This window comes from Solanum tuberosum, unplaced genomic scaffold (genome assembly GCF_000226075.1).
Source record: "Solanum tuberosum cultivar DM 1-3 516 R44 unplaced genomic scaffold, SolTub_3.0 scf00727, whole genome shotgun sequence".
Lineage (NCBI taxonomy): Eukaryota > Viridiplantae > Streptophyta > Magnoliopsida > Solanales > Solanaceae > Solanum > Solanum tuberosum.
The window spans coordinates 11,799-38,633 of NW_006239659.1; the positions used below are offsets into that span (position 1 = coordinate 11,799).

Sequence of the window (26,835 nt, forward strand, 5' to 3'; positions counted from 1 at the left end):
ATATTCTCATGGGTAGGCTGGGGCCCTGTCCCACCAATCTTTACTACTCTTAGAGGCTTGCAGACTAGTGTGTGGGGTGTATAGCTACGTTATGGCCATACTGGCCTATGTGGTTGGTTTGCTGAAGCTTGTGAGCTATTTGATGTATTGTATTGATATATACCTGCTTTTAGTTTTGGTATAGATATCATGGTGGCCTCGACGGCCCAATCAGGACTTCTGTGCTAGTTGGCTATTTATTTATATGATCTCCTGGGAGTAACTGTTTCTTTTATAGATCAGTTGGCAGGGGCCTTGCCGGCCAATGGCTTAGTTTTAAGCTGAGATATACTTGTTTGATTTCTTGATTGCGTGTGGCTGCCATGCGCTAGTAGCAAATGGTTCAGCAAGGTCGGCTCGAGCCTGAGTTTTGGCATTAGGAGCCAGTTTCACCCCTTGAGTTTGAGGTGTGACAAAAACAACCAAACCAAACCGACAAATTATATATATAAATTTTATATAATTATTCATAAATAAAATATAAATATTTTTTTAAAATTTTAATTAACTTAAGTCTTAACTTTACCATTTACTCAAGCCCAACACTTAAATTTTAGCCCAACTATTAAAACCCTAAGACAAAGTCCATCAAAATCTATTACTTTAATCTTTACCTACCTTACATCACATTAGATAGTCACACTTTATCTTAGTTGAATCACTTTATTCATGTAATAAGTAATAACTATAGTAATGCTAAATTGAATCTATAAGAACTTGCTCGTGGATTGTTCGTGTATTAGGTATTTGTGTCTATTAAGATGCGTATACTTTCAACAAATTTAATTTATTACTTTCAAACTCTAAAAAACGAAAAACCCGAACCAAATCGAACCAAACCGACAACAACCAAACCAACGGTTATTTTTTTCATTTGATTTGGTTGGGTTTTAGAAATTTAAAAACTGACTAAATTAATTTGATTTTGGTTTTAACTAATAAACGATCCAAACCGAACCATGAGCACCCCTATTTAAAGGTATTTTCAGTACTTCTCTTGTTTTATTAATGTGAGCGATTTAGTGGGATAGCATTTCTAATATAAATTATTATTTTTCTTTGTGTTGTAGCCATGGTGGTACATACTACATAGATGGCTATTACGTAGAAAAAAATTGAAGAAATAATCAATATATATATATTTGTATTTGCAAGGTCTACCCTTGTCTAGTGGAGTTTCTTGGATTCTCCACATTTGTTATTGTTATGCATCTTGTTAAGCAAATTTTAATTGACTTCACCTCTTAAAATAACGCGATAACTCAGGAACTATCATAGGGATCAAAATTAAAATAACGATATAACTCAGGAACTAAAAATGCCATTTTCCCTCATATATATCATGAATACAACTTGTTTGATATATCGACTTTATTCTAACAAAAAAGTTAATGCTAGTCATTAGAATTTGTTGTGAACATCGACTCTATTCTAGCTCTAGTATTAACACACACAAAAAAGAAGGAAAAAGGACCTAATATACCTCACTTCTCATTTTCTTCTTCAACACTTGCGTTACCTTCCTTGGATACAATACCGATTTCAAACATCTCGATACAAGCTGTAACCTCTTCTGATTTGGAAGCATCAATGCTCCCGCATGATTCAGTAGATTTGTTTGTTTCATCTTCAATATTATCAATAAACTCACTGCTAAGCATTTCCGCTTTATCAAGTTCATGCAGCTTCTGCAGGGCTTCAATAGCAGTCTTTGTCGCCCATCCGACATAGATCATGTACCTGGAAGAGCATTAAGGCAATATACTGAAAGCTTGAGAACTTCCGCGCGTTGTAATTTAACCATGCATGTTAGATGATAGTTTTAGATCAACGCGATAGAAAGAAAAGTTACCTTTCAAGATCCATTCCAGCATAGAGGAACGCTGATTTTATACGAGGTTCCGAATTAAAATAGACATTCATGATGGTATCAGACAAGTATCCTCCCCATTTAGCAATTTCAAGGAGAAAGTGGATATCAAGAGTAAGCTGTTTGAGATTCAAAATTAGAAAAGTTTCTTCTTTATCCATATTCGTATCTAACATCATCTCCATCAGCTCAATGAATAGATCCTTTAACCATTTCATTTCGATAAGAGTGTCATCAGCATGCTCTTTTAGATTCCTTAACGCGAAATACAATTCCTGGTAGTTTGATGTCCCAAACAAAGAAGTTTAGAGTAAATATTAATTGTGGAGAAATAGTTTAAGAAGGTAAAATAGTCAAAATGTTATCCTTATTAATGCTTTCTTAAGGGGCGTGTAAATGAAAAACAGGACAACTATTTTGAGACCGCGGAGGGGGGAAGGGAAACATACCTGGTAAGAAATAGAGGGCTGTAGATCAGTGCAACATGCTGGAGGAGGACTACATCTATGGCCACTTTTAAGAATTAATTGCTTGCAGAATTGAGATCTTAGACGACTACAGTTGTCGTTAATGAAGAGCTCATAATTATCAATCTCGAACTCCAAGTGGTAGGTGTCACAGAACGCCCTCCGAATCATACTGGAGAAGATTTGTCCTAGTTTTGATAAGTTGGAAATAAGAGAAACTTGTTGTTCTACTGACTCTGCAATATTGATTCTTGAATCAACTTCCTCAATTTCTGTCTGATTTGTCAGTGCGCTTTCCAAAATAGAAGTATACTCTGTAAAAAGAACTAGAAGGCCTCTTAAAAGCAAGCCTTCCATATGTAGTTGGATTAGCGGAGAAACTTCTTCAAGTATGGCCTACAATAAAACGACAGAAAGCCTTTATCTTCTTGCTTTACATCTTAAAGGGTACTCAAAGATAGACACAATCGAGTAGTGTAAACAAGTAGAACAAAATTATAGCTATAGATATATGGTTTCAATTTACAATAGTATTAACCGGATTTCTTAACTTTGAGCACCCTTCCTTCTCAACTGACTTGAATACTTCATGTATTTGGTATGCTATGGATAGCCTATGCTATGTATCGTAAGTTGCTATGAATTTTTGCTATGAAACAAACCTGATTTAGTGTTATGAACTTCCGACCACTGTTGGTGAGCAGACAATAGTCTGATAGCGGCTGGCCAGTGTTGGTGGAATAACTATCAGGCGATAAAATTCCTGATACTAGATATCTTCCCAGAACCCAAGTCTCGCATGAGGTAAAGATACCGATCACTTTCTTAAAGTGTTGTACATGGATCTGTAAGACCTCGTGTATACATGGACGGATATGTTCTATCAAAGACGATTGCAATTCAATTCCCTGTGCCTCTAACAAAGAGCAATAAGCCATTGTGGATTGTACAGCCTCTACTGCTGTTGATAAGCCAGTACTTGGCTCTACCATGGATATAACATAATTATTGAAACAAACAGAAAAGATTCCAGTTTGTTCCATCACCCACCGATGTAATTCCGACTCATAAGATGAATTCTCACCATGCAAAAGGGTGAAACTTTTAGCTGCTTGGGAGATCATGGAAAATAAAAACTTTGTGACTTCTCGGAGATATAGTTCGTGTGTATAGGCCTTGGAGAAAAACAAATCATGTGTGCCATCTGCAATACGTGATTTATAATACTTAAGCAATAATTCAGTTGCAAGATCACTTTCACCAATTCTACGGAGTCCAACCAATGCTTTCTGCAGTTCAGGTGCAGAAACGCGAGGATTCTTAGCTACTACTGTCAACTGATCTGCAATCATAGATGTCTTTTCTGATATTTTAGAGTTATAACACATCAATTCATCCGTTAAAGGGTTCTCCGTCAACTGGCTATATTTGAAGAACTCAGCTTCCTTCTCCAAGAAAGAAATAGCTTCATCCAATTGATGTTCTGAAAGAAGATCATCCAGAATTTCAGAAACCTCGTTTGTGTGAGCATCAATAATGCTGGACAAAGACGTATAATCTGTTAAACTGTCTTCAAGATTTGACTCTGTCTTCACCTCTTCGAGAAACTTTAGAAAAACACCATTTGTAAGATCTTTTATGAGCCCTTTCTGCTTTGCAACCTGGTACTTCAGTTGCAATAAGTCACTCTCTAGATTTTTTGTCCCTTCAAATATCCTGCCAAGGAAAGACATAAAATCGCGTTGATCTAGTACTGAAGGCTGTATACATATCGCGATAATATATTAATTGGATTGCACACTGTAAGTATTGACATTTTTGGATTAAAGTGGCAGCACAAGACAGACAATGACGCGTATACCCTTTATTCTTATAGCCTTGAGCTCCAGTATAGCAGTTTTTAAGTCTCTTAATCATATGTCTTGTGCATTCGATAACAAGGGAAGATGTGTTGATAGATAGGACTACTGGAGAAAAAGGTAAAACAATTGAAAATATCACATTATAACAACAACAACATACGCAGTGAAATCTCACAAAGTGAGGTTTGACAACAAGTACAGAAGTTGTTTCCGATAGACCCTCAAATAGAAAATATCACATTGTCGGAGTAATAAAAAATTATCTTTTTGTCATCGGTTTTATAGAGCAAATAACTAACCCAATAAATACCGAGTAATTTGTGAAGATGATTTTCTGAAAATCTTCCTCGGACTCTCTTTTCAACTCAAGGAGTTCTGAACAAAGGTGAGTAATGCCCTGCAAAATCAAACATAATTAAAAGAATGGTACATTTCCTCAAAGATTGACGTGTTGAAGACATAATTAAGTAAATAAAAGTACGTCAAACAATTTAAGCTCTTAAATAAAAACCAGATACCTTCTTTTTTTCAAGTCTCATTTTCTCTTTCATCAAAAATTGATTTCAACATGATGGAAACATAACGAAAATCAAATGCGCAACATAAGGATGATAAAAATAATTTTCTAAAAGAAAAATATCCTAACGTAATGGGCACACATTTAGTAAAAGTTTAATAAATTTTGTGCACTACCCATTTATAAATTTTTTTTCTTATAAATCATCAAGTTAGGATGATATACAACAAGAAGTAACTACTCATAGCAAGTTAGTGGCTTTTGGCTATGGGCCTTTTTTACTTTTTTTTCTTGAAGTTGGAACTCCAAAAAACATGTTTAATCATAAAATTTTGAAATTCAACTTCCAGAATTTCAGAAATTTGGAAAACACTAAAAAGCTTTTTTCACTTTATATCACTCACAAAAATTGAAAAACAACTCCAATTTGTATTCATCATCAAACACAAATCCAATTTTCAATTTCATTTTGTAAACAAAAACTAGAACTTTTTTTTTTAAAAAAAAATTACAATGAAATGTGGCCAAACGGCAATACTCCTATTCCAATTTATTTGTGTAATTTTGATTTGGCACAGAAAGTAAGAAGACATTTGAATGTTGTAATTTTAAATGAAAGACAAGTAGAAATTCTTGTGATCGGTCACCGAATGAAAAAAAGAAGAGACAGAGGAAATGAAACCTTAGCAGTCATGGACTGGAGCTCTGTATCAACATCAAAATCACTGGAAACAGAGGAAAAATCAGAGGCGGAATGAGCATCCGTTGAATCGTCATCAGCGGGAATATCCCTGAACCGAAACCTTGATGTCGAAGAAGCAACAGTAACAGTTTCCATGTGTAAACAAGCTTGTTAATTTGTTGTGATTATATTGGAGGAAATATTGTTTCTTTAAACAAGCTATGCTTGTTGTGTGTGATGATTGCAATTTTGGTAAATATGGGGCAAAAGCTTTGATTTTGACGTTAGAAACTGCCGAATAAAGACGGAGAATGGTAAGAATTATATCTCTATTATTTTTGTTTTCACGATTCCTTGTGCTATTATTGCCTCTGCCGGCATCTTTTGGTCCTACTCTCCTATTGTTTGCCTCAATATTTTTTTATGACTTCTTCTTCTTCCTTCTGTCTCAAAATTTAAAAATTTGGCTATAGGTATATTTGTATTATGTAGTTTGATATAAAATATTACTTTCTCTCCCCCCTAATTTATATGACATTTTTCCCTTTTAAAAAGTCAACCGTTTAAGTTGATTAGGAATTTACGTATGAAATCTTCAAATTTTTTGAAATGGAATTTATATATTTGTAAACTGCTAATAAAAAAAAAAAAAAATTGACACAGAGGGAGTATATAATGTAACACCTTATTCAGCCCATATTGATGTATAAACACTTTCTTAGTATATACTACTATAGTTTTGGCTTACTTAGATATTTATATCTATAGTTTGTTTAAATACGATTCATAGCTACACGTTATAAGGAAGAAAAAGGTGAGTGAAATAGGATGAAGTAAGAGAAAGGCGAGCGAGATAAAGGGAGGAGAGTGGTGAGAGAGAGGATGATATGCAAGTGCAGTCATATAGTGGCCAATTATTTTTCTTTTTAAACACATGTGAAATATATCATGTGACTTTTAAAAGTTTTAAATGGTATGGTTATGTGAAACGTTATGAATACTTGACTCAGAAGAAGAGTATTATGAACACTTTTAGACTTAGGCAAACAAACATGTGGTGACATGTAATATAAGAAGACTTTATTTTCATGTATTGTGTAGACTGATCGACCTTTAAGGAAAATATATAGGATGTAGGGTTGTGATTTACAACGAAGAGGTTTTTAGCTTCACATATCTTATTTCTTGACTTAATCACTTTCATCGTGTAGTTGATGTCGTTATAAGCTTACTCTTTATGAAGTCAAACACTTTATAATTTCCTTGCACAAATACTAGAAGTAGTAAAGAAGAAGCTCTTATAAATAACGAGCAAAAACTAAGCCCAAACGACAAAAGATCCTTACTTTGGACCTTGGAGGAAAAAGAAATCTCCTTGGACTTGTTCATGCACGCGTTCAAAAAGTACAATTTTATAATTTATTTTCTCCGCGCACTTTTACGTATTATATTTGAACTTGACACACCTATCAAGAAAATAATATTTGACATGGTTATTTTACCACACTATCTCTATTAATTGATGTTTAATAGTAGATCTTGAAAATAATTTGAAAATACGTACTTAATAATAAGGATATAACATGAAAAATATAGTAATTGTTTTTCTTAATGTATTAAAAGTTACAAGTAAAAGTAAGAACTTATTTTTGAAAGGGGAAATTGTGCATTGTAACAACTATTAATTCAAAATAAATGTTATAACTACAGTTTCATTTAATTCTAATTCGTAGCAAACACATTGTCATTCTTACATCTCTTCTCGGAATCTCGCTCGCCACTCTCAATCCTCTCCTTCGCCTCTCTCAATTCTCTCCTTCGCCTCTCTCACTTTTATACAAATACAAATGTATAAATTGTGTTTGTATAAAGCGAGAGACTGTATATACAAATACAAATACATATATCTCCGTCCTATACACTTATAATTATACTTATACGAATCTTCCTCTGCCCAAGTTTCTTTGTGTTTTTCTCTCTCTTCCTTTATACAAACACACATTATACAAAAATAATGTACAATTTGTGTTTGTCTAAAGCGGGAGAGAGATATTTGATATACAAATACAAATGTTTTAACTTGATTCAATTGTATAAAAATTCAAATTTTATGCAAATATAAAAATACAATCGTTGGTACATATACATAGTAGTTACATATATACAATTATCTAACCGATATATATATATATACACAATTCATTTCTCTCCACTCTCTGCCCTCTCTCGCCCGCCTCTCTCCTCTCTCTCCTGATATCGTTCGCCACTCTAGTCTAACACAAAGAACATATACATATACAAACATAATTTTCATAGACACAGACACCCAATTTACACAAATCACCGCAATTTATACAAATCAATGCGATTTATACAAATCAGATGCTCTATAGCAAAATTGTAGTTATAGAGCGCTAATATGATTTTTATGTTTGCTATTTCTAAAATTTACTTATTTTGAAATAGTGAAAAAGTAAAAGTGAACGAAAAGAATATTAAACCTTGGTCAAATTTTACTATTAATGAAATCAAATCTAATCGTAATTTCAAAGTATTAATTAAAAATTGAGAGATAAATTTGATTTATTTCCTCAAAAAATTCGAACACGTATACCTATTTCAATTACCGTTCATTTAATAGTAAGCCTAAATATGAGAAGATTCGTTAATAAATTACACTCTCCATTTATTCCTTGAGAAATAACTAATGATTAGATTATCATAATATTCATATTAATTACCATATAGATTACCATAGTATTCATATTAAATTTGGGGCGGACCTACATACTAGGTCGTGGGTGCTCTAGTACTGAATGAATCGAACGTAAAGTATATATAAATATACAGAAATACTAAGGAAATGAAATATATTACTACGAAGCACCCACAACATATTAGTTTAATTTTTAGGTGCATTGGTTAAGAGGTGAATACTGAGGCCTTCAGTTTTGGTAGGTGAGGAATCAATTCCTCCCTAAAACAAAGTTATTTTAATAGCTTCATGTTAAAAAAATAAATTGTACTCACCGTCCTAAAATTTTAAATCCGCCATTGATTAGATTACCATATCAATTAATATTAAAATAACTATCATGTGTTTAAAGTGTCAAATAAAGATTACGTATATATTTTAAAATGAACGAACGCCCAAAAATTTGGCTAAAACAAAATAGAGTAATTTCGGATAATAAACGGACAAAATAGTATTTTTGTTGTGTTTTGGTCCGTGACAAAAGAAAAAATAAAGGCATCATTGAAAACTTTCCAACTCCTAGCGGCAAAGTCAGTCAGTCGCCCCAAAAGTTGCAGTTATAACAAGTTTTTTCTAGCCAATGAGGGGAGGACACGTGGGATTCGTCGTCACTTTCATTCTCCTAGCTGCCGCCGGTAACCTTTGCGGTGAGTTCGCCGGCGATTACTCCAAGCTATCCGGAATTATCATCCCGGGATTCGCGTCTACACAACTGAGAGCATGGTCAATATTAGACTGCCCTTATTCTCCTCTCGATTTCAATCCTCTCGATTTAGTCTGGCTCGACACCACTAAAGTAAATCTTCAACATTAGCTCTCCAGATATTGATATTCTTCACTGTTTATTTTATGCAAAGCTGGAGATTTCATGCATCAAGTAAAAATGTAGATTTAATTAAGAGTAGAACACGACAAATACCAATTAATTGGGGATAAGTGTGATATATAGATAATCTAATTTCTGGTAAAAGACAAATTTGTTTTTGTATTGGAATGAAATGGACTTGAATATCCGGAATGGATAAAGAGGATTCATATAGTCGATCCCAACTAACTATTTGTTTGATTACTTTTGGTTTTTGTGGTATATAATATTGAAATATATGATTTTGATTTTATTATTCTATTTGGGGGAAATACGTTACTAGATATTAGACCATTCATGAGATGTTGCTTTTTCTGCAGTCATAACAAAACAACTGTCTAGAGTCTGGATCTTGCTTTTGTGATACAAAAGTAGTAACATTTTGTATTAACTTCTTGTAAGTCAATAATTTATCTTTCTTACAGCTTCTTTCTGCTGTAAATTGCTGGTTGAAGTGTATGATGTTGGATCCTTACAATCAAACAGATCACAGAGAGTGCAAGTCTCGACCTGACAGTGGCCTTTCTGCTATAACGGAGCTTGATCCTGGTTATATTACAGGTGTTCTTGATTTATTCTCCTCGCGTTATCATTTGCACTTCTATTAAACTGGAATAAGGAATTCAAAATGTTAGGCCTCCATTAGACAGAAGTGAAACTGAACTGATTTTTCTATGGTAACATCTTAAGTTGCCACATGAATCTGGGCGCAGAGCCGGCTGAGTACTTTGCCTTGCTTAGGCAGTGCTTCAGTAGGCACCAAGTGCTAAAGCATGTGTTAGCAAAAATCATCGAACTAGCTTTCTTTTTATAATATCTGGAGAACTTACGAGACCACTGAGTTTACTGTCTTGAGCTACACCAAACAATAAAATATTCACAGAAGCAACCTTAGGAAACATAATATGAGAAATAGAGATAGAAAATGTAGAATATAGTGGTTGATCGATTTGAATTAGACATTTAAAATTTGCATTGTTGCATCTAATAAATTTCTTTTGTTGGTTTTTGAGCTTGATACACTTGTTTTTACTTGCTTTATAAAGAAAAAATGAAAATACTAACACTGTTTTTACTTCAGATATTTTACTTAATTATAGTTGTTTCAATTCCTTTATCCATATAATTCTTGTTTGTGGTTGTACTTAATTTTTTTTCTGTTTTTTTAATATGCTACTGTGTATGTGTTTACCCATTTTTTCTTTTTATATGCACCTTCCTTCAATGCACGCTTTAATTGTGCTTTATCTTAGTATTCAATGAGTCCTTGGCGTTATCCTACACTTTTGCCTTTGACAACACTGGTCTAGATAGGGCCTTTGTTGTTTAGTTTGAAACTTTGAGCCAATTTTACCTTTGAAAAAACCAAACCAGCTAGGTCTGAAATGAATTTTACAGGTTCCAGTATTTAGTCGTTTAATGCGTTTTTTCCCTGTCCTTCCAAAGTTTTCCTTTTTACTACACTATGTATAATTTGATTGAACATGGTTGTTAAAGAAGTGGAACTTCAATTTTTGGTTAAGGTCAAGTAATACTCCGTTTGGAGTGACTTAAAAAAGTAGCTTTTAAGTCAAAAATAAAAAAGTACACACTGAAATGACTTTTAAATTCAAAAAATAAAAAAGTAAGGGGCAGATCTACTTTTGGTTTTTGACTTATTTTAAGTCATTTTAAACTTATTTTAAGTCATTCTTGACCTTACCAAACACTTCTCAACTTATTTTAAGTTATTTTTTATATTTGCCAAATACTTCCAGAAATCAAAAACTGACTTAAGTATGTTTGACCAACTTTTAAGCCAATCCAAACACCCTCTAAGTCTTTACTTCCATCGCGAACAGAATCTGGATGACAACATATGCAGGCTTAATCAAGTCCTTGCAGCAACCATGTTCAGCTATTCTTGTAGTTGTAAAAGAACTAAACTAAAGAACAACAAAACAAGCATCTAATCGCTATAGTGGGAGTTCATGTTTATTCATATGTTTAAGCAACCAAAGGCCAGAGGGGAAAAACCACAGACTTAGAGGAAAGGTCTAGGTATATATATATATTATATATATATATATATATATATATATATATATATATATTTGTAAAAGAAATATGTTCCTGATCAAAAAAAATAATGTAAAAGAAATATGTTATTGTATATACAAAATTACGAAGTGATACGTAAATTGTTGGTTTGGTCTGGTTTAGCGTTGTTTTTCTTAATAATAAATCAAACATAATGTTATTATCTTTTTATGTTTAACACCAAATAGTACCAAATTAAAGAACAAATCAGTTTCTCAGTTTGGTATGACTTTTTGGCTTCTTTAACACCTCTAGATCCAGAACGCTACCAAGAAGTTAGAACAGGGTCTCATGATTTCATCAAATCAATAAGTGGAGGATACTTTTCTAAACTAGTGGCAACTGTTTGTGTATTTCACCAGGCCCTTTCGCCTTCTGCTGCATTTTCTGAGTTCACATTCTTTTCCTTTTTTAATTTTGTTAAATTAGTGAGACGTGGAACTGAATAGGGAAAACCTCTTAATGCACGACTCCAATGCCATTTTTCTTGTTTGAGACCCATGAACTTTGTGTGCTGCCCTTTTTTCTTGGATTGTCGAGACCATTTAGCAGGGATTCTACTGTCATCATTTTTTAAAGAATACTGCATATAAAATTGACATAAACAGAGACTGGTCAGTGAAGGACAATTTTTCATAGATATTGTCGCTACTGTAGGGGCTATACCTGATGATTCTTTAACTTGTTTTGGTTCTCTACTTGATCCAAATTCCATTCGTGTTCAGGTCCTTTGTCATCAGTGTGGAAAGAATGGATTAAATGGTGCATAGAATTTGGTATTGAGGCTAATGCAATCATCGCAGCTCCATATGACTGGAGATTGTCTCCATCAAAGCTTGAGGAGAGAGACCTTTACTTTCACAAACTAAAGTTTGTATTTCGAGATATTGTTTGTGCCTTAAATTCAGATATATGTGTTATGATCTCACTACATAGTTCCTTTCCTAAGTGCAAATGATGAGTTAATTGATAGAAAAGTCTAACTTTCCAGTTCCATTTTCCCTGGGGAAAGTAGAATCATGCATTTCTTTCTTTCATTTTGTTGCAATTTTTTTAGCTATGAGCAAGATAATAACTTTATTACAATGGTTGAAGATCTGAGCTTGAATCCAATACAAGTTCTTCTTGCTTACTCCTAATGCATGGGGAATTTCCCTTCGTCAAATATCTAAGAATATATGACCATCGAAAACACAAGGACTTTACAGTTTTCTTTTTCTTCCTTTTATCTCTGTACTCCTGTGAGAAATTTAGGAGAAAATATTAAGAAATGGATCTTGGGCCTAACTGAACCTCAAAAGCTAGCTCAAGAGGTGAGGATTGCCCAAGCCATATTATGTGTTTGGGTGTTTAAGTATTTCCTTTTGTACTTTTTCTGATAAATGTGTTCTATTTATTGTGGGGTTTTGATCTCTTTTTTCTTTCTGGCAGGCTAACTTTTGAAACTGCTCTTAAACTTCGTGGTGGACCTTCAATAGTTTTCGCTCATTCATTAGGTAACAATGTCTTTAGATACTTCTTGGAGTGGTTGAAATTAGAGATTGCTCCAAAAGAGTATGGTCGATGGTTAGACGATCACATTCATGCCTATTTTGCTGTTGGTATGCCTTTGCTAACCAAAATACTATTTGACCTCCAGTTTTATCTCAGAAATTAGGGATTGGTCCTTATCTGGAATCGCTGCTTTCTTGTGGTTTCAGGAGCTCCTCTTCTTGGTGCTATCGAGACAGTCAAAGCAACATTATCGGGGTCTACATTTGGTCTTCCTGTTTCAGAGGTTTTACTTTTTTTAATCCAACTTAAATTCCAATGTGGTAGGCTACCTTTATACCTGTTTAGGACCTTTAGGTTGTGCAGTTCAGATATTGAAATTGTTGGATATTTTAAAATATATTTTGAGACATATTTTGGACTCTATTAGTTTATGACTTAAGCACTTATGTCATTAAGTTGATGACTAATGTGCATATGCCATCAACTTGATGAACAAGTATTAATTTCCTTTGCCTCCAAGTATTAATTCCCTTTGTCTCCAAGTAATGTTATCCTCTTCTCCAAGCTTCAAGGCCTAAACTCTCCTATATATAAGTTGATGTAGTCTTGAGGGCATATAACCAAGTGAAGTAGTAAGATACAACCAATTTCAAAATACCCTCTTCCGACCTGCTTATTTTGTAGTATTTATATTTTGTTGATTCTTGTATCCTCTAATTAATTAGAGAAGGCTTGTTTAATCTTGGAGAAACATTTCACACTGCTGAAATAGTTTCTTAGGACAGTGCCTAGCACGACTCAAGTATTATTTATATATATTACTTAAGAATATTATTGTAATAGTATTTATCTTAATTCTCGTATTATTATTTTGATATTATATTTTCCCCATCTATAAATTTTCCAACAGAAATTCTAGGCACTGTTAACTCCTTGGAGAGCTTTAGAGACAACCTTTTTATTTACCAAAGAGCTGTCAATTTGATTTTTTTTGTTTGAAAGTTTCTTGTTATTGTATTTGTTTCATTAACTATAAAAAAAGTTATAGTATTTGTTTTCATAAATTAGCAATCTTAATAGAAGTTGAAGTCTGGACATTCTTATTAGTTCGTAAAAGTTGGAAATCAAGAGCCTCTTAACCCTCTAATTTCTAGCTGGCCACATATACTGGTAGATTCAAGAAGGTTACTTCTTCGGCAGATTCTCAAGGCGTATTCGGTTTCTCTTGACTTGCCTCTATCTGCCTGAAATCTTGAAGCTCCAAACTTTGCTGTACTGCATTTAAAGATTTACATAAGCATTGTTTGTAAAGTAGCAAGATTGTTGTGATTGTTAATTTGTTAGTTCAAGTATTTCTGGAATTAAGTTGTGTCAATACTGACAAAATGAGGAGGAAGCAAAAGCCAAAAAAGACGGTGGAGGACAGTCCCAGCCTGCATCTGGTGGACCATTTGGAAGGAAAGGAACCAGAGGATCTTTGAAGGAAAAGAATCCTCTATTTTGAAGATTAAGTGGAAAGTTATTACTTCACTAGGTTTTTGGTGTAAAGAACAAAGTATAGAAGAGGAAATCCAACTAGTGGATTTTATAGGCTCTTTGTAAGTATCTCTCTTTTCTTTTTGTAAACTTTTTGGAGCTGGCCAGCATAGCCTTAATGCTGAATGAATACAATTTACCAATTTTAAAAAAAATGAGTATATACACACAGCGCACACATATACAATAATACGTATATGTTGTATGTGTGTGTATAATGTATTTTTATATATTCTTTGGACATATAATTACGAACTGAGAAAATTGTGTGATAGAACATTTTCTCTCCTAGCTTTTTACGCACATTACCTTCACTTCGAAAGAGTTGTGCCAAAAAATGGGAACTCACGATTCTGTTTCTATTTAGGCAAAAAAGAGTGATGTCCGGTGTAGTTGACAACTATTTCAGTGTTTTGGTGGACAACCTCTCCGTTGGTGCCTATGTCACCATATTGTCTACATATACATTATAGGAGAGTGAGTGCATTAGAAAGGTAAAGAGGGCTCAAACGGCAAGTCAACAACAACAACATACCCGGAGAAATCCCACAAGTGAGGTCTGGGGAGGATAGAATGTACGTAGACCTTACCACTACCTCGTGGAGGTAGAGAGACTGATTAAGAAAGACTTTCGGCTCAAGTGCAACAAATCCCGGTATAAAGAAAAAGGCAATTAAGAGAATATAGAAAATAACAAGGAAATAGTGCAAAAGTCTACTAGAGAGGAGCCAAAACAACAATAAAATCATGCAATAATCGAAACACCATAAAAACATACTAGGATAGATAATTAAAAACCAATAATAAACAATGATAAAAATAAATAAAACAAGAAATAATACAACTAGTACCATTGCAAACACTAGCCATCCTAAGCAGGATAACACTACACTACCTACTAACCTAATATGTGTCTTCCACACCCTCCTATCTAAGGTCATGTCCTCGGTAACCTGAAGCTGCATCATATCATGTCTTATCACCTCTCCTCAATACTTCTTCGGCCTATCTCTGCCTCTCCTCCTTTGTAACCAACCTCTCGCACTTCCTCACTGATGCGCCTATGCATCTTCTTTTCACATGTCCAAACCGTCTATAACCAACCTCTCGCACTTTCTCACCGGTGTGCTTATGCATCTCCTCCTTGCATGTCAAAACCATCTCAGTCTCGCTTCCCTCATCTTGTGTCTTGTCCATCACGGAGGCCACTCCAACCTTATCAAATATCCTCATTTCTAATCTTATCACTCCTAGTATGACCACACATCCACCTCAACATCCTCGTCTCCGCAACATGCATATTTTGTACATGGGAGTTCTTGATTGGCCAAGACTAAGTCCCATACAACAATGTCGATCGAACCACTACTCTATAGAACTTATGTTTGTGTTCCAACAATACTTTTTTATCACACAAGAATCTAGAGGCAAGCCTCCACTTCATCTACGCTGCACCAATACAGTGTATGATATTATCGTCAATGTCCCCACTCCCCTAAATTATAGACCCAAGATACTTAAATCTATCTCTCTTGGGGATATTTTGTGTCAAACATCACTTCCATGCCTACCTCATCCATCACATCATTGAATTTGCAGTCCACATATTCTGTCTTAGTCTGGCTCAACCTGAACCCTTTAGCCTCCAGAGTTTGTCTCCACACCTCTAACTTAGCATTAACTCCATTGCGCATCTCAACAATCAGTACTATGTCACCTCATCACCTTATCTTGAATGTCTCGCGTCAATACATCCATCACTAAGGCAAATAGAAATGTACCAAGAGTTGACCCCTAGTGTAATCCCATCTCCACAGAGAATGCTTCGAGTCTCCTCCCGCAGTTCTTACCCGTGTTTTAGCTCCTTCATACATGTCCTTTATCGCCCTAATACAGGCCAGGGATACACCTCTTGCCTCCGGGCATCGCCACAAGACTTTCCTTGGAACTTTATCATAAGCCTTTTCAAGGTCAATGGACACCATATGTGAATTCCTCTTCCTTTCTTAATATTTTTCCATCAATCTCCTCACAAGATGGGTGACTCCGTGGTCGATTCCCCTGGTATGAATCTGAACTGATACTCGGCAATAGACACTCACTTCTCACTCTCATCTCCACCACTCTCTCCCAAACTTTCATAGTCTTCGTTCAAAAGTTTGTGAAAGTATGCTTGCCATCTTTGCTTAATGAGGATGTCCTCCGCTAACACCTTGCCTTCTTTATCCTTGATACACTTCACTTGATCCAAGTCTCAGGCCTTTCTCTCCCTTGCCTTCGCGAGCGTGTACAACTTCTTATCTCTACCTCCGTCTCTAAGTTCAACATACAGTCTTTCAAAAGTTGTTCTCTTAGCTGTTGTAACTGCTAACTTAGCCTCCATCCTTGCCACCTTATATATTCCCTTATTCGCTCACTTCTCGGCCTCGTCCGTGCAGTCTACCCACTTCACATGCGCAACCTTTTTTGCTTCCACTCTGCCTTGAACTTCTCCATTCCACCACCAATCCCCTTGGTGTTCACCAAAGTTAGCCTTCAACACCCTTAGCATCTCTCTAGCAGCTTCCCTAATGCGACTAGCTTTCTTATTCCACATGCCGAAAGCATCCCCACTACTTCTCCAAACTCCCACCGTCGTCAACTTATCCCCAATTACATGGGAGAGGGTGTCAACCCCGCCCTCTCTAGGCCAGACATATAACTTCTTCTTCCCCCCTCGCTTATTCTCCAAGTCCATCACCAAGAGCTTATGCTGAGTAGTAAGATTCTCACTCGGAATAACTTTGCAATCCTTACAAAGGCCTCTATCGGCTTTCCTCATAAGCAAGTAATCTATCTGAGTTTTAGCCACCGCGCTATCAAAGGTAATCAAGTGATCATTCTTCTTCGGAAAGCACGAATTAGCTATCGCCAACTCAAAAGCTCTAGCAAAATTCAAGAATGAGTTTCCACCACGATTTTTAACCCCAAAACCACTGCCGCCATGCACATTGTCAAAACCACTAGGAGTTGCCCCATTGTGGCCATTGAAATCTCCGCAAATGAAAACCTTCTTGGTGATCGACATATCTCCCAAAAATGCATCCAATTCCTCCCAAAAACGCGTCTTGACCTCTTCGTCTAAACTTATATATGGAGCATAAGCACTAACGACCTTCAAAGTTATCCCTCCAACGACTAGCTTGATCACCAACAACCAATCGTTAACCCTCCGAACCTCTACCACTTGTTCCCTAAGGTCTCCATCTACTAGAATGCCTACACCATTCTTGTTCCCCGGACTTCCTGAGTACCAAAGTTTGAACCCGTCCACATCCCAAGCCTTAGAACCTACCCATCTTGTCTCTTGAATGCAGTTTATATTGATCTTCTCTTCTTAAGGATCTTCACTAACTCAATGGACTTTCTGGACAAAGTTCCTATGTTCCAAGGCCCTACTCTCAGTCTGTAAGCCTCCTTAATCCCATACCCACCCCTGCCCCCGACCCTAACCAAGGACAAGATCCTAGTCTATCATATTTTACCAGGGACACTAAAGCTAAAGTAAGTTAAACGCAATCAGATAATACAACAAACCAGTTAATACACAATGATAAAACTAACACAAGCAGTACCTATACTATGGGGAAAATCAAGGGAAAATTCTGAAGTTCATAGGCTTTCAACAACAAAAAGTACAACTAAATTCTGGAAGAGATATAGGCAGGTGAAGATATAGAGACAACAGAGGATGTCTGGAAAATAATGTCTGGGATCTGGATGTTATGATAACAGAGGATGCTCCTTCCACTTGTTCCAGTGTTCCTGCAGTTACTATGCATTGTACTTGCCATTTTTGCCCCCTTCTTTCTCTGTGTGCACCTAGTTTGAGTGTTTCCCCATTCGTTTTCTTTCTCTTCCTGTAATATTTTTAAACACAAGAGATTGGTGACAAACAGGAGAGTGTTTGTTCTTTGTAAAATAGCACGTAACACTTCTCCATTCAAAAAGAAGAAGATGGAATTTGGAGAGGCCCCATTTTTCACCATGTTTAAGTAAAAGTGACATGGCCACAATAAAAAAGGAAAGAAAAAAGTTGGAGTACATGACTCGCATAAACTAGGTTCTTCTCTTAAAGATTGATTACTTTTTATTCTTTTTATTACAAGGTCTTTTGCACTTCATTGAGTAATATGTGTGATACTGTTCATTATCTTGGAGTGTCTAAAGATTATAGTTTGTCTTATGCTTTTCAATATCTGCAATTCTGCATAGATATGATGCCTATGTTTTCCAAGTTATCAGGGGACAGCTCGCCTGATGTTCAATACGTTTGGATCTTCTATATGGATGTTACCATTTTCAAAACATTGTACAACTGATAATGTATATCGGAGACATTTCTCTGGTGGAAACAGAAAATACCATCATGCCTACCATTGCGATGAGCATGAACTTAAATCGAAGTACTCTGGCTGGCCAACAAACATAATCAATATTGAAGTTCCTTCGATTCGAGGTATGACCGAAAGGCCAACAAGCATGTTGTGTCTTTAGCATAACTTGTGTTAATGAGCTTTTAATATGTCTTAGCAGGGAATGAGGTTTATCCATCAGTTGTAGAAACTGCCCAAACCAACTTGTCTGGAATGGAATGTGGATTCCCGACACAATTGTCCTTTTCTGCTCGTGAAGTCTCTGACGGAACCTTTTTCAAAGCCATAAAGAATTATGATCCTGACAGTGAAAGACTCTTTCACCTTTTAAAAAAGTGAGTATAACAGCAAATCCTTTTCTTTTTTTTGTTTTGAAATTGGTAAATTGCCTTCATCAGCATTAAGGTTATGCTGGCCACCTCCAAAAGAGAGCAATTACAAGCTTCCTATCAAATCTACAAATCCTTTTATGCCATGCAACATTTTCAGATAATGTGATAAGAAGATAGTCTCCTTGATGTATTGGTTAAAAGCTTTGGTCATCAAAAATGATAGTGTCGTTGATGCTTATAATGTAACATATTCAATAAATTCAAAATATAGTTGAGCTTTTCGTTGAAGGAAATGAATTTTTTCAACCTTCCTCTACCTCTCCTCGTACCTGCCATAACCAACCTCTCACACCTCCTATATATCAATTAAAGACACCAAATTTATCATGAATTGCATAACTACAGTTTCAACCTAAACACTGTTGCATAGGGTATCTACTGTGCCACAGTGAATTATTAGAATAGTGCATTTAAAAGTTTTATTTTTGATAGATCATTGAATACTGATTGTATAATTTATTACTCTTTTCATTTCAATTATATGCAAAATTTGACTGGGCACGGAGTTCCAGAAAGAAATGAAGCCTTTTGAAACTTGTGGTCTTAAACACGCTTTAACATTTGAGTGACTTATAAGACTTTTGAAACTTTTGATCTTAAACATGCCTTAACATTTGTGTGGCTATAGCCTATAAGAGCTTGTCTATATCTATCTTATTATAGAAAAAAATTGTCATTAAGGGTGAAACGAGAAGTTTAAGTTAAACCTATTTTTAAAATTTGTTTTAGACAATTATCATTCTTCTTGCAACGGGTTTAGAAGGAAATGCTGTCACATAAACTGAAATGAAGGGAGTATTTATTTGCTACTTTTTATTCCAAAACTATCATTAATCAGTTATGCAGGTCGCTGTAATCCATTTCACCGGGAAATTATATGGAGAAAATTGAAAATCAATTCAAAATCCTATATAAATAAAGTTAACGAGAAAAAATTGATTAACTAAAAATTGAAATATAAAGAGAGAGTAGCATTTACTAATAGTTGAAATTTTCTAGTATAAAGTATTGAACCAGAGTTTGCGGTTGTAATTTTTGAAACCAAACGGAGAAATATGATATCCGAGGATAAATGGGTGCTATCAATGTTATTATGCTAATTCAGTTGTATTTATTCGAACTTCTTTTGATCTTCAAGCTAGCCTAAGTTGGTTGTAAATATCAGATGGATACAGTAACTAAATAAAACTTGGTCAACGATTAAGTTCTCTTTATTTAAAAGAATATTGTATGGTGGAAGTAGTTTATGTTAGCTTATCATGTGCATACTTTCTTTTCTTATCTTTTTGTTTTTCCATGAGTTATTGGCTATTGTCTTATTTTTTCTTTATTTCTTTGCTAACTATTCCTAGCTATACCATGTTCTGCCATCTAAAATTCAGGTCTTACCATGATGATCCGATTTTAAATCCTCTAACACCTTGGGAAAGACCACCCCTCAAGAACATATTCTGCATTTATGGCGTAGATTCGAAGACTGAGGTATTCTTCTCTTCTCAAGTGTCAAGTTTTTGCTCATCCAGTTTTGAAATTCATTATGTTATTGTGCATATGTATATTAACATGGATGATTAGGCAGTAGGTATTCTTCTCTTCTCAAGTGTCAGTATTGCTTGTTTTGCACTAAATCAGCACACACACTAAATCAACTTTTTTTGCGCTCGTTTAGCAGAGAATTCATTATTGTATTGATTTCTGAACTTCTTCAAAACCTAAAGTAAAAAAATAGTTCTCTAGATGACCCTTCATCTGAAGTTGATAGGATGGCTAGAAACCCTTGAATTAGCCTTCAAACTTTGCATATTATGTTACAGGTGGAGTAATACTATATATGAAACTTACAGCAAGAAGGTTGTAAGTTTGTCTGTTGTTGATCACCCTAGGCATGTCTGTTATAATTCTTTGTCCGTATTGCTTTCACATGGAAACTTTGTGACGGAAGTATCTGTTTGGATCTCAAATTCTTTTAAGTATTCTGTTGAAATTTCTGACTTGAAATTTTTTAAGAGGCCTCTTTTGATCTGGGGCTTAAGAAATCAGAAACAGAAAGTCCACATTTTTATTTACAACCATGTCATGTTAGCTGTGATCTAGAATGTTTGATTTCTTGAAAATTTTGGCTGCCATTCTTTTTTTTTCATTTTCATTTTCTAAAGGAAGAGCTTGCTGCCATATTCATATCCATCTGTTGTTTGCGGCAAGAGAGTGAAGAAAAAAGCAAGAAAAAGATGATGATTGAAGAAATAGTACAACAACAACAACAACATACCCAGTGGAATCCCACAAGTGGGGTCTGGGGAGGGTAGAGTGTACGCAGACCTTACCACTACCTCGCAGAGATAGAGAGGTTGTTTCCGAATGACCCTGATTGAAGAAATAGTGATATGGAAAAAGAAAAGGAAATGAAACAAGCGAGTTATAGCGTTCCCCCAAGTTTTCTATTTTTCTCTATGAATCAACCTCTGTCTACCTCTACTACCCCCACTTAATAACTTTTAGTCTTCTGTCAACGACAACAACAACAATATACCCAGTATGATCCCACAAGTGGGGTCTGGGGAGGGTGGGGTGTACGCAGACCTTACCACTACCTCGCAGAGATAGAGAGGTTGTTTCCGAATGACCCTGATTGAAGAAATAGTGATATGGAAAAAGAAAAGGAAATGAAACAAGCGAGTTATAGCGTTCCCCCAAGTTTTCTATTTTTCTCTATGAATCAACCTCTGTCTACCTCTACTACCCCCACTTAATAACTTTTAGTCTTCTGTCAACGACAACAACAACAATATACCCAGTATGATCCCACAAGTGGGGTCTGGGGAGGGTGGGGTGTACGCAGACCTTACCCCTACCTTTGTGGGGTAGAGAGGCTTCTTCCAATAGACCCTAACTTTTAGTCTTCTGTCCACGCTATCATTACTTGCCTCTATGTGATTATATTCTCCTCTTCTAGTTATGCTCTTCAATCAATATATGATCCTGAATATTTTTCTGGTTTCTTCATGTTGAATGGCAGGTTGGTTACTATTTTGCACCAAGTGGGAAGCCTTATCCTGATAATTGGATTATAACAGATGTGATATATGAAATCGAAGGATCTCTGTACTCCCGGTAACTTGACTTCTGCATCTTGATAGCATATTTTGAAAAGCTCTCTCTAAATAGCACATCTGAACATGGTTTTTCACTTGTTATTATTGCTCTTACTTCATCATGTTCTTTTCCTCATCCATGTCATGGGGGTCTTTCACAGCTTCACTGAGACAGAAAGTTTTAAGGGTTGAAAATAAAATAGAGGATTAGGTTGCATGATTTATGTAAATTTGAATAATGCATGCAGGACATTGTATCCTTCTTTTAAAATCCCCAAGCTCCAAAGTTTAGTCCTAGTATTTAATTTCCATACAGACAATGTTGAGTATGATATTATGTATGATACTTAATTGATCATTCTTCCTATTGAATATGAGATTATTTTCTGCTTGTACATATTAATCTATACATTGAGAAGATATATGTTAACTTGTTTCCTCTCATTGATTGAACACTGACTATTTGAACATTTGGATCCCTTTCAGTATCTCATTTTTTTCTCCTTTTAGGTCAGGAAATCTAGTTGAAGGATACCCGGGTGCAACAAGTGGGGATGAGACGGTATGATGAACGATAAAATCATGCATGTTTAAGTTTATAAAGCTCTCTTTAGTTGGATTACTGTAACAAACCTCCCTCTTTAACCTGCAATTAGAAGAAATAACATAAAAGACTCATTGGCTTGGTTGATTGACAATGTACTAAAGTGGCTTCTTGTATAGGAGTACAAGGCTACTTACATATGGTAAGTAAATATGTCTAAAATGAACTTTAGATAATTGTAGTCTTAAGATGTGAAATAAATTTCACTATATTATGTGTGACAAACGGTAACGTTTATATTAGAATTATGAGTTAGCTGCAAAAATCTGACATAAGTAGTGTAATTTTTAACTTAAACAGGTCCGTTTGATTATGATAACTTTCATATCTATGACTATGAGTACAAGCAAGGGATTCTTTTTTTATTAAGTGAAGCAGATTCGCAGGTGCCATACCATTCCCTCTCCTGGTGCAAGAATTGGCTGGGGCCAAAAGTGAACATAACAAGGACACCACAGGTATCACTGTAATAGGTATTAGTTATCTAAGATACCATTGTTCCCCTGATCAGTTCTGTTGTATGATTTTGAAGGCCAAATCACCCATCTTCCTTTTTGGTATCTGAATTTTATTTTTATTTTTTAAACTGGTAAGTGGTATCTGATATTTTGTTTGATCTCATTCTCAGTCAAATTGGAATACCACAACCATTATTACCTCCTTTACTTGCACTAATTATGGGGAAGATTTCTGATCATATTAAGCGTATGAAAACAGCTCCAACACAATCTCACCATCCTGCACAGACACATTAGAAGAGCATACATTATGATATGTCTGACAATTGTAGTAATTTCTCAGATACTTGAACGTCTGATGCAATACATTTTAAAGATCCCCACCTTTTTCTACAAAACAGTCCATTTCTCAGTGTTAGTGTGGTCCCAACAGCCCTACTTTTGAGTGCAGTTAGAACTACATCCAACTTTTTCCAGTTCAGCAGTTCATCTGGTCTCAGGTTGGACAGTCAGGGTCTGAGAAGGTCAATGCGGCAGCTCCCCCAACTGAATGATTTGGGTCCTCAATCCTAATTAATCGTCCTGCGTGGAACAAAGATGGACTTTCTTGGAAAGGATGGTTCATTCGGATCGAGGGCCTAAATAACCAAGCTATGCAATGTTATTTCATTAGATCCCTTTCACCTAATTGACTTCATGTGTGAAACATAACATACTCATGAAAATGTAGTCACATGACCTCATACTCTCCAGTTTTCTGCTAAGCTTGCTTATGAATGATTTGAGCATTTATATTGGCTACTCACCAGCAACTGCAGTCTATCTTACTCTCTGTCTTTGACAACATCAGTCAGAGCATGATGGCTCAGATGTACAAGTGCATCAAAATATAGAGCATCAACATGGTGAAGATATCATTCCCAATATGACAAAGTTACCTACAATGAAGTACATAACCTATTATGAGGATTCTGAAAGTTTTCCAGGAACGAGAACAGCAGTTTGGGAGCTTGATAAAGGTATCTGATATATTCAATTTCCATTTTCTTATTTAAGTTTCCTAAAGGAATTTCTTGGTTATTTAACCCTCTCTCACTTCCTCTGTTGGCTAGAAAATAAACATTTATTTCTTCTGGTTCACTGTCTGATTTCCTACATCTCATTTGTGGCTGTGCTTTACCTGTTAAATACCCAAAAGCTTCGGAATGCAGTTTATTTTCTTCTTTTATGATGTGAAATTTCTCACCTATTATTTCTTTACTTTCCTCTCTGTTTTCCTAATTTTTAGGGAAAAGGGCCAAATTTTCCCCTTAACAATGCGAAATTGAACAAGTTTGCCTCTACATTTTGTTCTTGGATCATTAAGTTTTTGGGCGAAAACTTATATTTTTGTTCAAAAAGCAGACATTGGAATTTCCAGCTTGCCTGAGTAGCATGTTTTGAGAGCTTGCCCAATTCCATTGACGAATATTACTTTTCTGAGTTCTTCATCAGTTTAAGACAGTTGCAAGCATTTGATACTGGACATAATTAAGACATGGTTCATCCATGTATAACTCCCAATCTAGCATATATGATATTCAGCTTCCATATGATGCAATATTAAAGATCTTGTACAATTGCATATAATGAATTTGGTAATGTTGGATTGTTCTAGATATAAGATATTGAATCAAGCTTAGACATCTTACACCTCGTGGCAATCTTTGATCTGATGACTGTAAATTTTCTTGGGTAGCAAATCACAGGAACATTGTCAGATCTTCAGCTTTGATGCGGGAGCTGTGGCTTGAGATGTGGCATGATATTCATCCTGATAAAAAGTCTAACTTTGTTACAAAAGGTGGTGTCTGATTCCTCACTATTTTCTTCTATAAATGTTGAGTTTCTATTGACATTGTAAGTATTGCAACAAAAAGCAAAGCGTGGGCCTCTGAGGGATGAGGACTGCTATTGGGATTACGGGAAAGCTCGATGTGCATGGTCTGAACATTGTGAATACAGGTAAGAATGTTCAAATTAAATTTTGCAAAATATTCTCCTTTTGTGTATTTAGGCCACCTTTCCCCGGTTACAATGATGCAGATATGTATTCGGGGATGTTCACCTGGGACAGAGTTGCAGATTGAAGTGTTCTACATCTCATCTCCTGTCGCACTATGTGTGATTTTTAAGGTGTGTTTCTTACTTTGTACAACGGAAGACCAACTTCCGTTGTACAACTGTGACAATTCATCACTTTCACTGTAGAAATTTTGTTTGACGGAACAAGTTTGCACAAACATTTGAAGAACAAGGTAAAATGATTCAGAGAGCAAAGACGGGATGTTCATCTGGACAGCGTTACATCCAACTTCGTTTGTGTATCATAAACTTGGAGAGCATCTGGAGCCGCTGTTCATCGAAGAAATTTTGTAGAGTATTAAATTTTAGCACCAGAATATGTTCCACATTACAATGTAATCTCAGGTAAGAGTCAAGATAGCTCTATTAATATCGTGGAAACCTCTGATAATCATTGATATGCGTTGGTGTTTTGATGCCAATAATTCTGAATATTTAGTCCATATTTTCAGACTAAATCAAGAAGGAATTATTATAGAATATTTCTAATATTTTAACATTCCCTTCAAATTCAAGTTGGTGTATCCAATTTGGGTTTGAACACTTTAATTTGGTGCAATCATAATTAGTATGTTATAAGAGCTCTTGAATTGTTTTGAGGGTCTTACTAGCACATTTTTGTAATATGATCTTTTTGATTGCAACTTTTACAAAATCATCACCAATTTTTTTTTAAGTGTGTTGTCTCTTTATAGGATTTGGAAGGAGAATAATAGACTTTTTTGCACTAGTAAAATATCTTCAATAAATTTATCTTGTATGAAAATTTCTCCTTAAGTTTGTGCTTGAAAAACACTTGTTAATTATGCGAAAGATATGGTAGAAAAACTTTTAGACTTCTAAACCGGAGATTTTGAATTCAAATCTCTTAAGAATAGTCACAAGAATTTTTCCATTTAGTTATCTTCAAAATCTTCACAAAATAACCATATTTTGTTGACAATCAAAGAAATTTTGTTGAAGGTAGTTAGAGATAGTCTCGATCTCTTGTATTCTAAGAGATAAAATTTCTTTTCAAATTCTAAATTCTTCATGTTCCTTTTTTAGTTTTCCCAAATTTCTTTGGTTGTCTCATGTGTAATAATGAATTTGTAGCTGAATTTTGAATTACAAATTTGACTTTATGTTTTTTGATCTTCTCTTTTAAGTGAACTTTGGTTAGGGCAAGAGCAGAATTTTTAAAACATCTTTGTATAGATTTATCTTCCATTACAACTTTTTATAGAACATAACAAACTTGAAGATAAAACTTCTTAACTGTCCAAATTTGATAGTTTTTATCCATGAAATTTTGTGGGACATTCGAGAAGAAATTGTGGCTTGGTGTGATTAAAAGGTGGCATAATTGAAAATTGGAGCCCGATGCGATGCATTCATATTGGGCACGGAGAGCCTAAAAGAATTAAAATTAAACCTTCCAGGTTAGAAATGAGCCCTAAAAGTTTTTTTTTTTTTTTTTTTTAAAGTCTCCACTAGTTAAAAATGGTTGATTTTTTTTGTTTTTAACAGTACTCACAGCTCCATAAAGATCTATGGCGACTCTGATATCATTTTTATGAAATCGAAGAAACGGAAGACAAAATT

General features: G+C 35.1%; 2 protein-coding genes across 10 annotated transcripts; one reads left to right on the forward strand and one right to left on the reverse strand.

Annotated features, from left to right (window-relative positions):
• Positions 1-1,340: 1,340 nt before the first annotated feature.
• LOC102595433 (exocyst complex component EXO84A-like) lies at positions 1,341-5,857 on the reverse strand. The gene is made up of 6 exons (XM_006367172.2): positions 5,438-5,857; positions 4,538-4,635; positions 3,039-4,092; positions 2,359-2,772; positions 1,892-2,184; positions 1,341-1,779 (listed from the first exon to the last, which is right to left on the reverse strand). Exons 1-6 carry the CDS (start codon positions 5,591-5,593, stop codon positions 1,524-1,526), a joined length of 2,271 nt encoding a protein of 756 aa, XP_006367234.1. The 5' UTR covers positions 5,594-5,857; the 3' UTR covers positions 1,341-1,523.
• Positions 5,858-8,662: 2,805 nt separating this feature from the next.
• LOC102590872 (phospholipid--sterol O-acyltransferase) lies at positions 8,663-25,850 on the forward strand. Of its 9 annotated transcripts, none has more exons than XM_015305311.1 (16): positions 8,668-8,988; positions 9,483-9,618; positions 11,862-12,006; positions 12,568-12,737; positions 12,837-12,913; positions 18,451-18,664; positions 18,739-18,916; positions 20,356-20,455; positions 21,990-22,084; positions 22,576-22,627; positions 23,056-23,127; positions 23,978-24,146; positions 24,866-24,970; positions 25,047-25,131; positions 25,213-25,302; positions 25,378-25,850. In XM_015305311.1, exons 1-15 carry the CDS (start codon positions 8,773-8,775, stop codon positions 25,292-25,294), a joined length of 1,896 nt encoding a protein of 631 aa, XP_015160797.1. In that variant the 5' UTR covers positions 8,668-8,772; the 3' UTR covers positions 25,295-25,302; positions 25,378-25,850. The 9 variants fall into 9 exon arrangements, 8 of the variants coding, with proteins under 8 accessions (XP_015160801.1, XP_015160802.1, XP_015160797.1 ...); XM_015305312.1 differs by having other exon boundaries at positions 25,400-25,850; XM_015305310.1 differs by having other exon boundaries at positions 25,419-25,850.
• Positions 25,851-26,835: the final 985 nt, after the last annotated feature.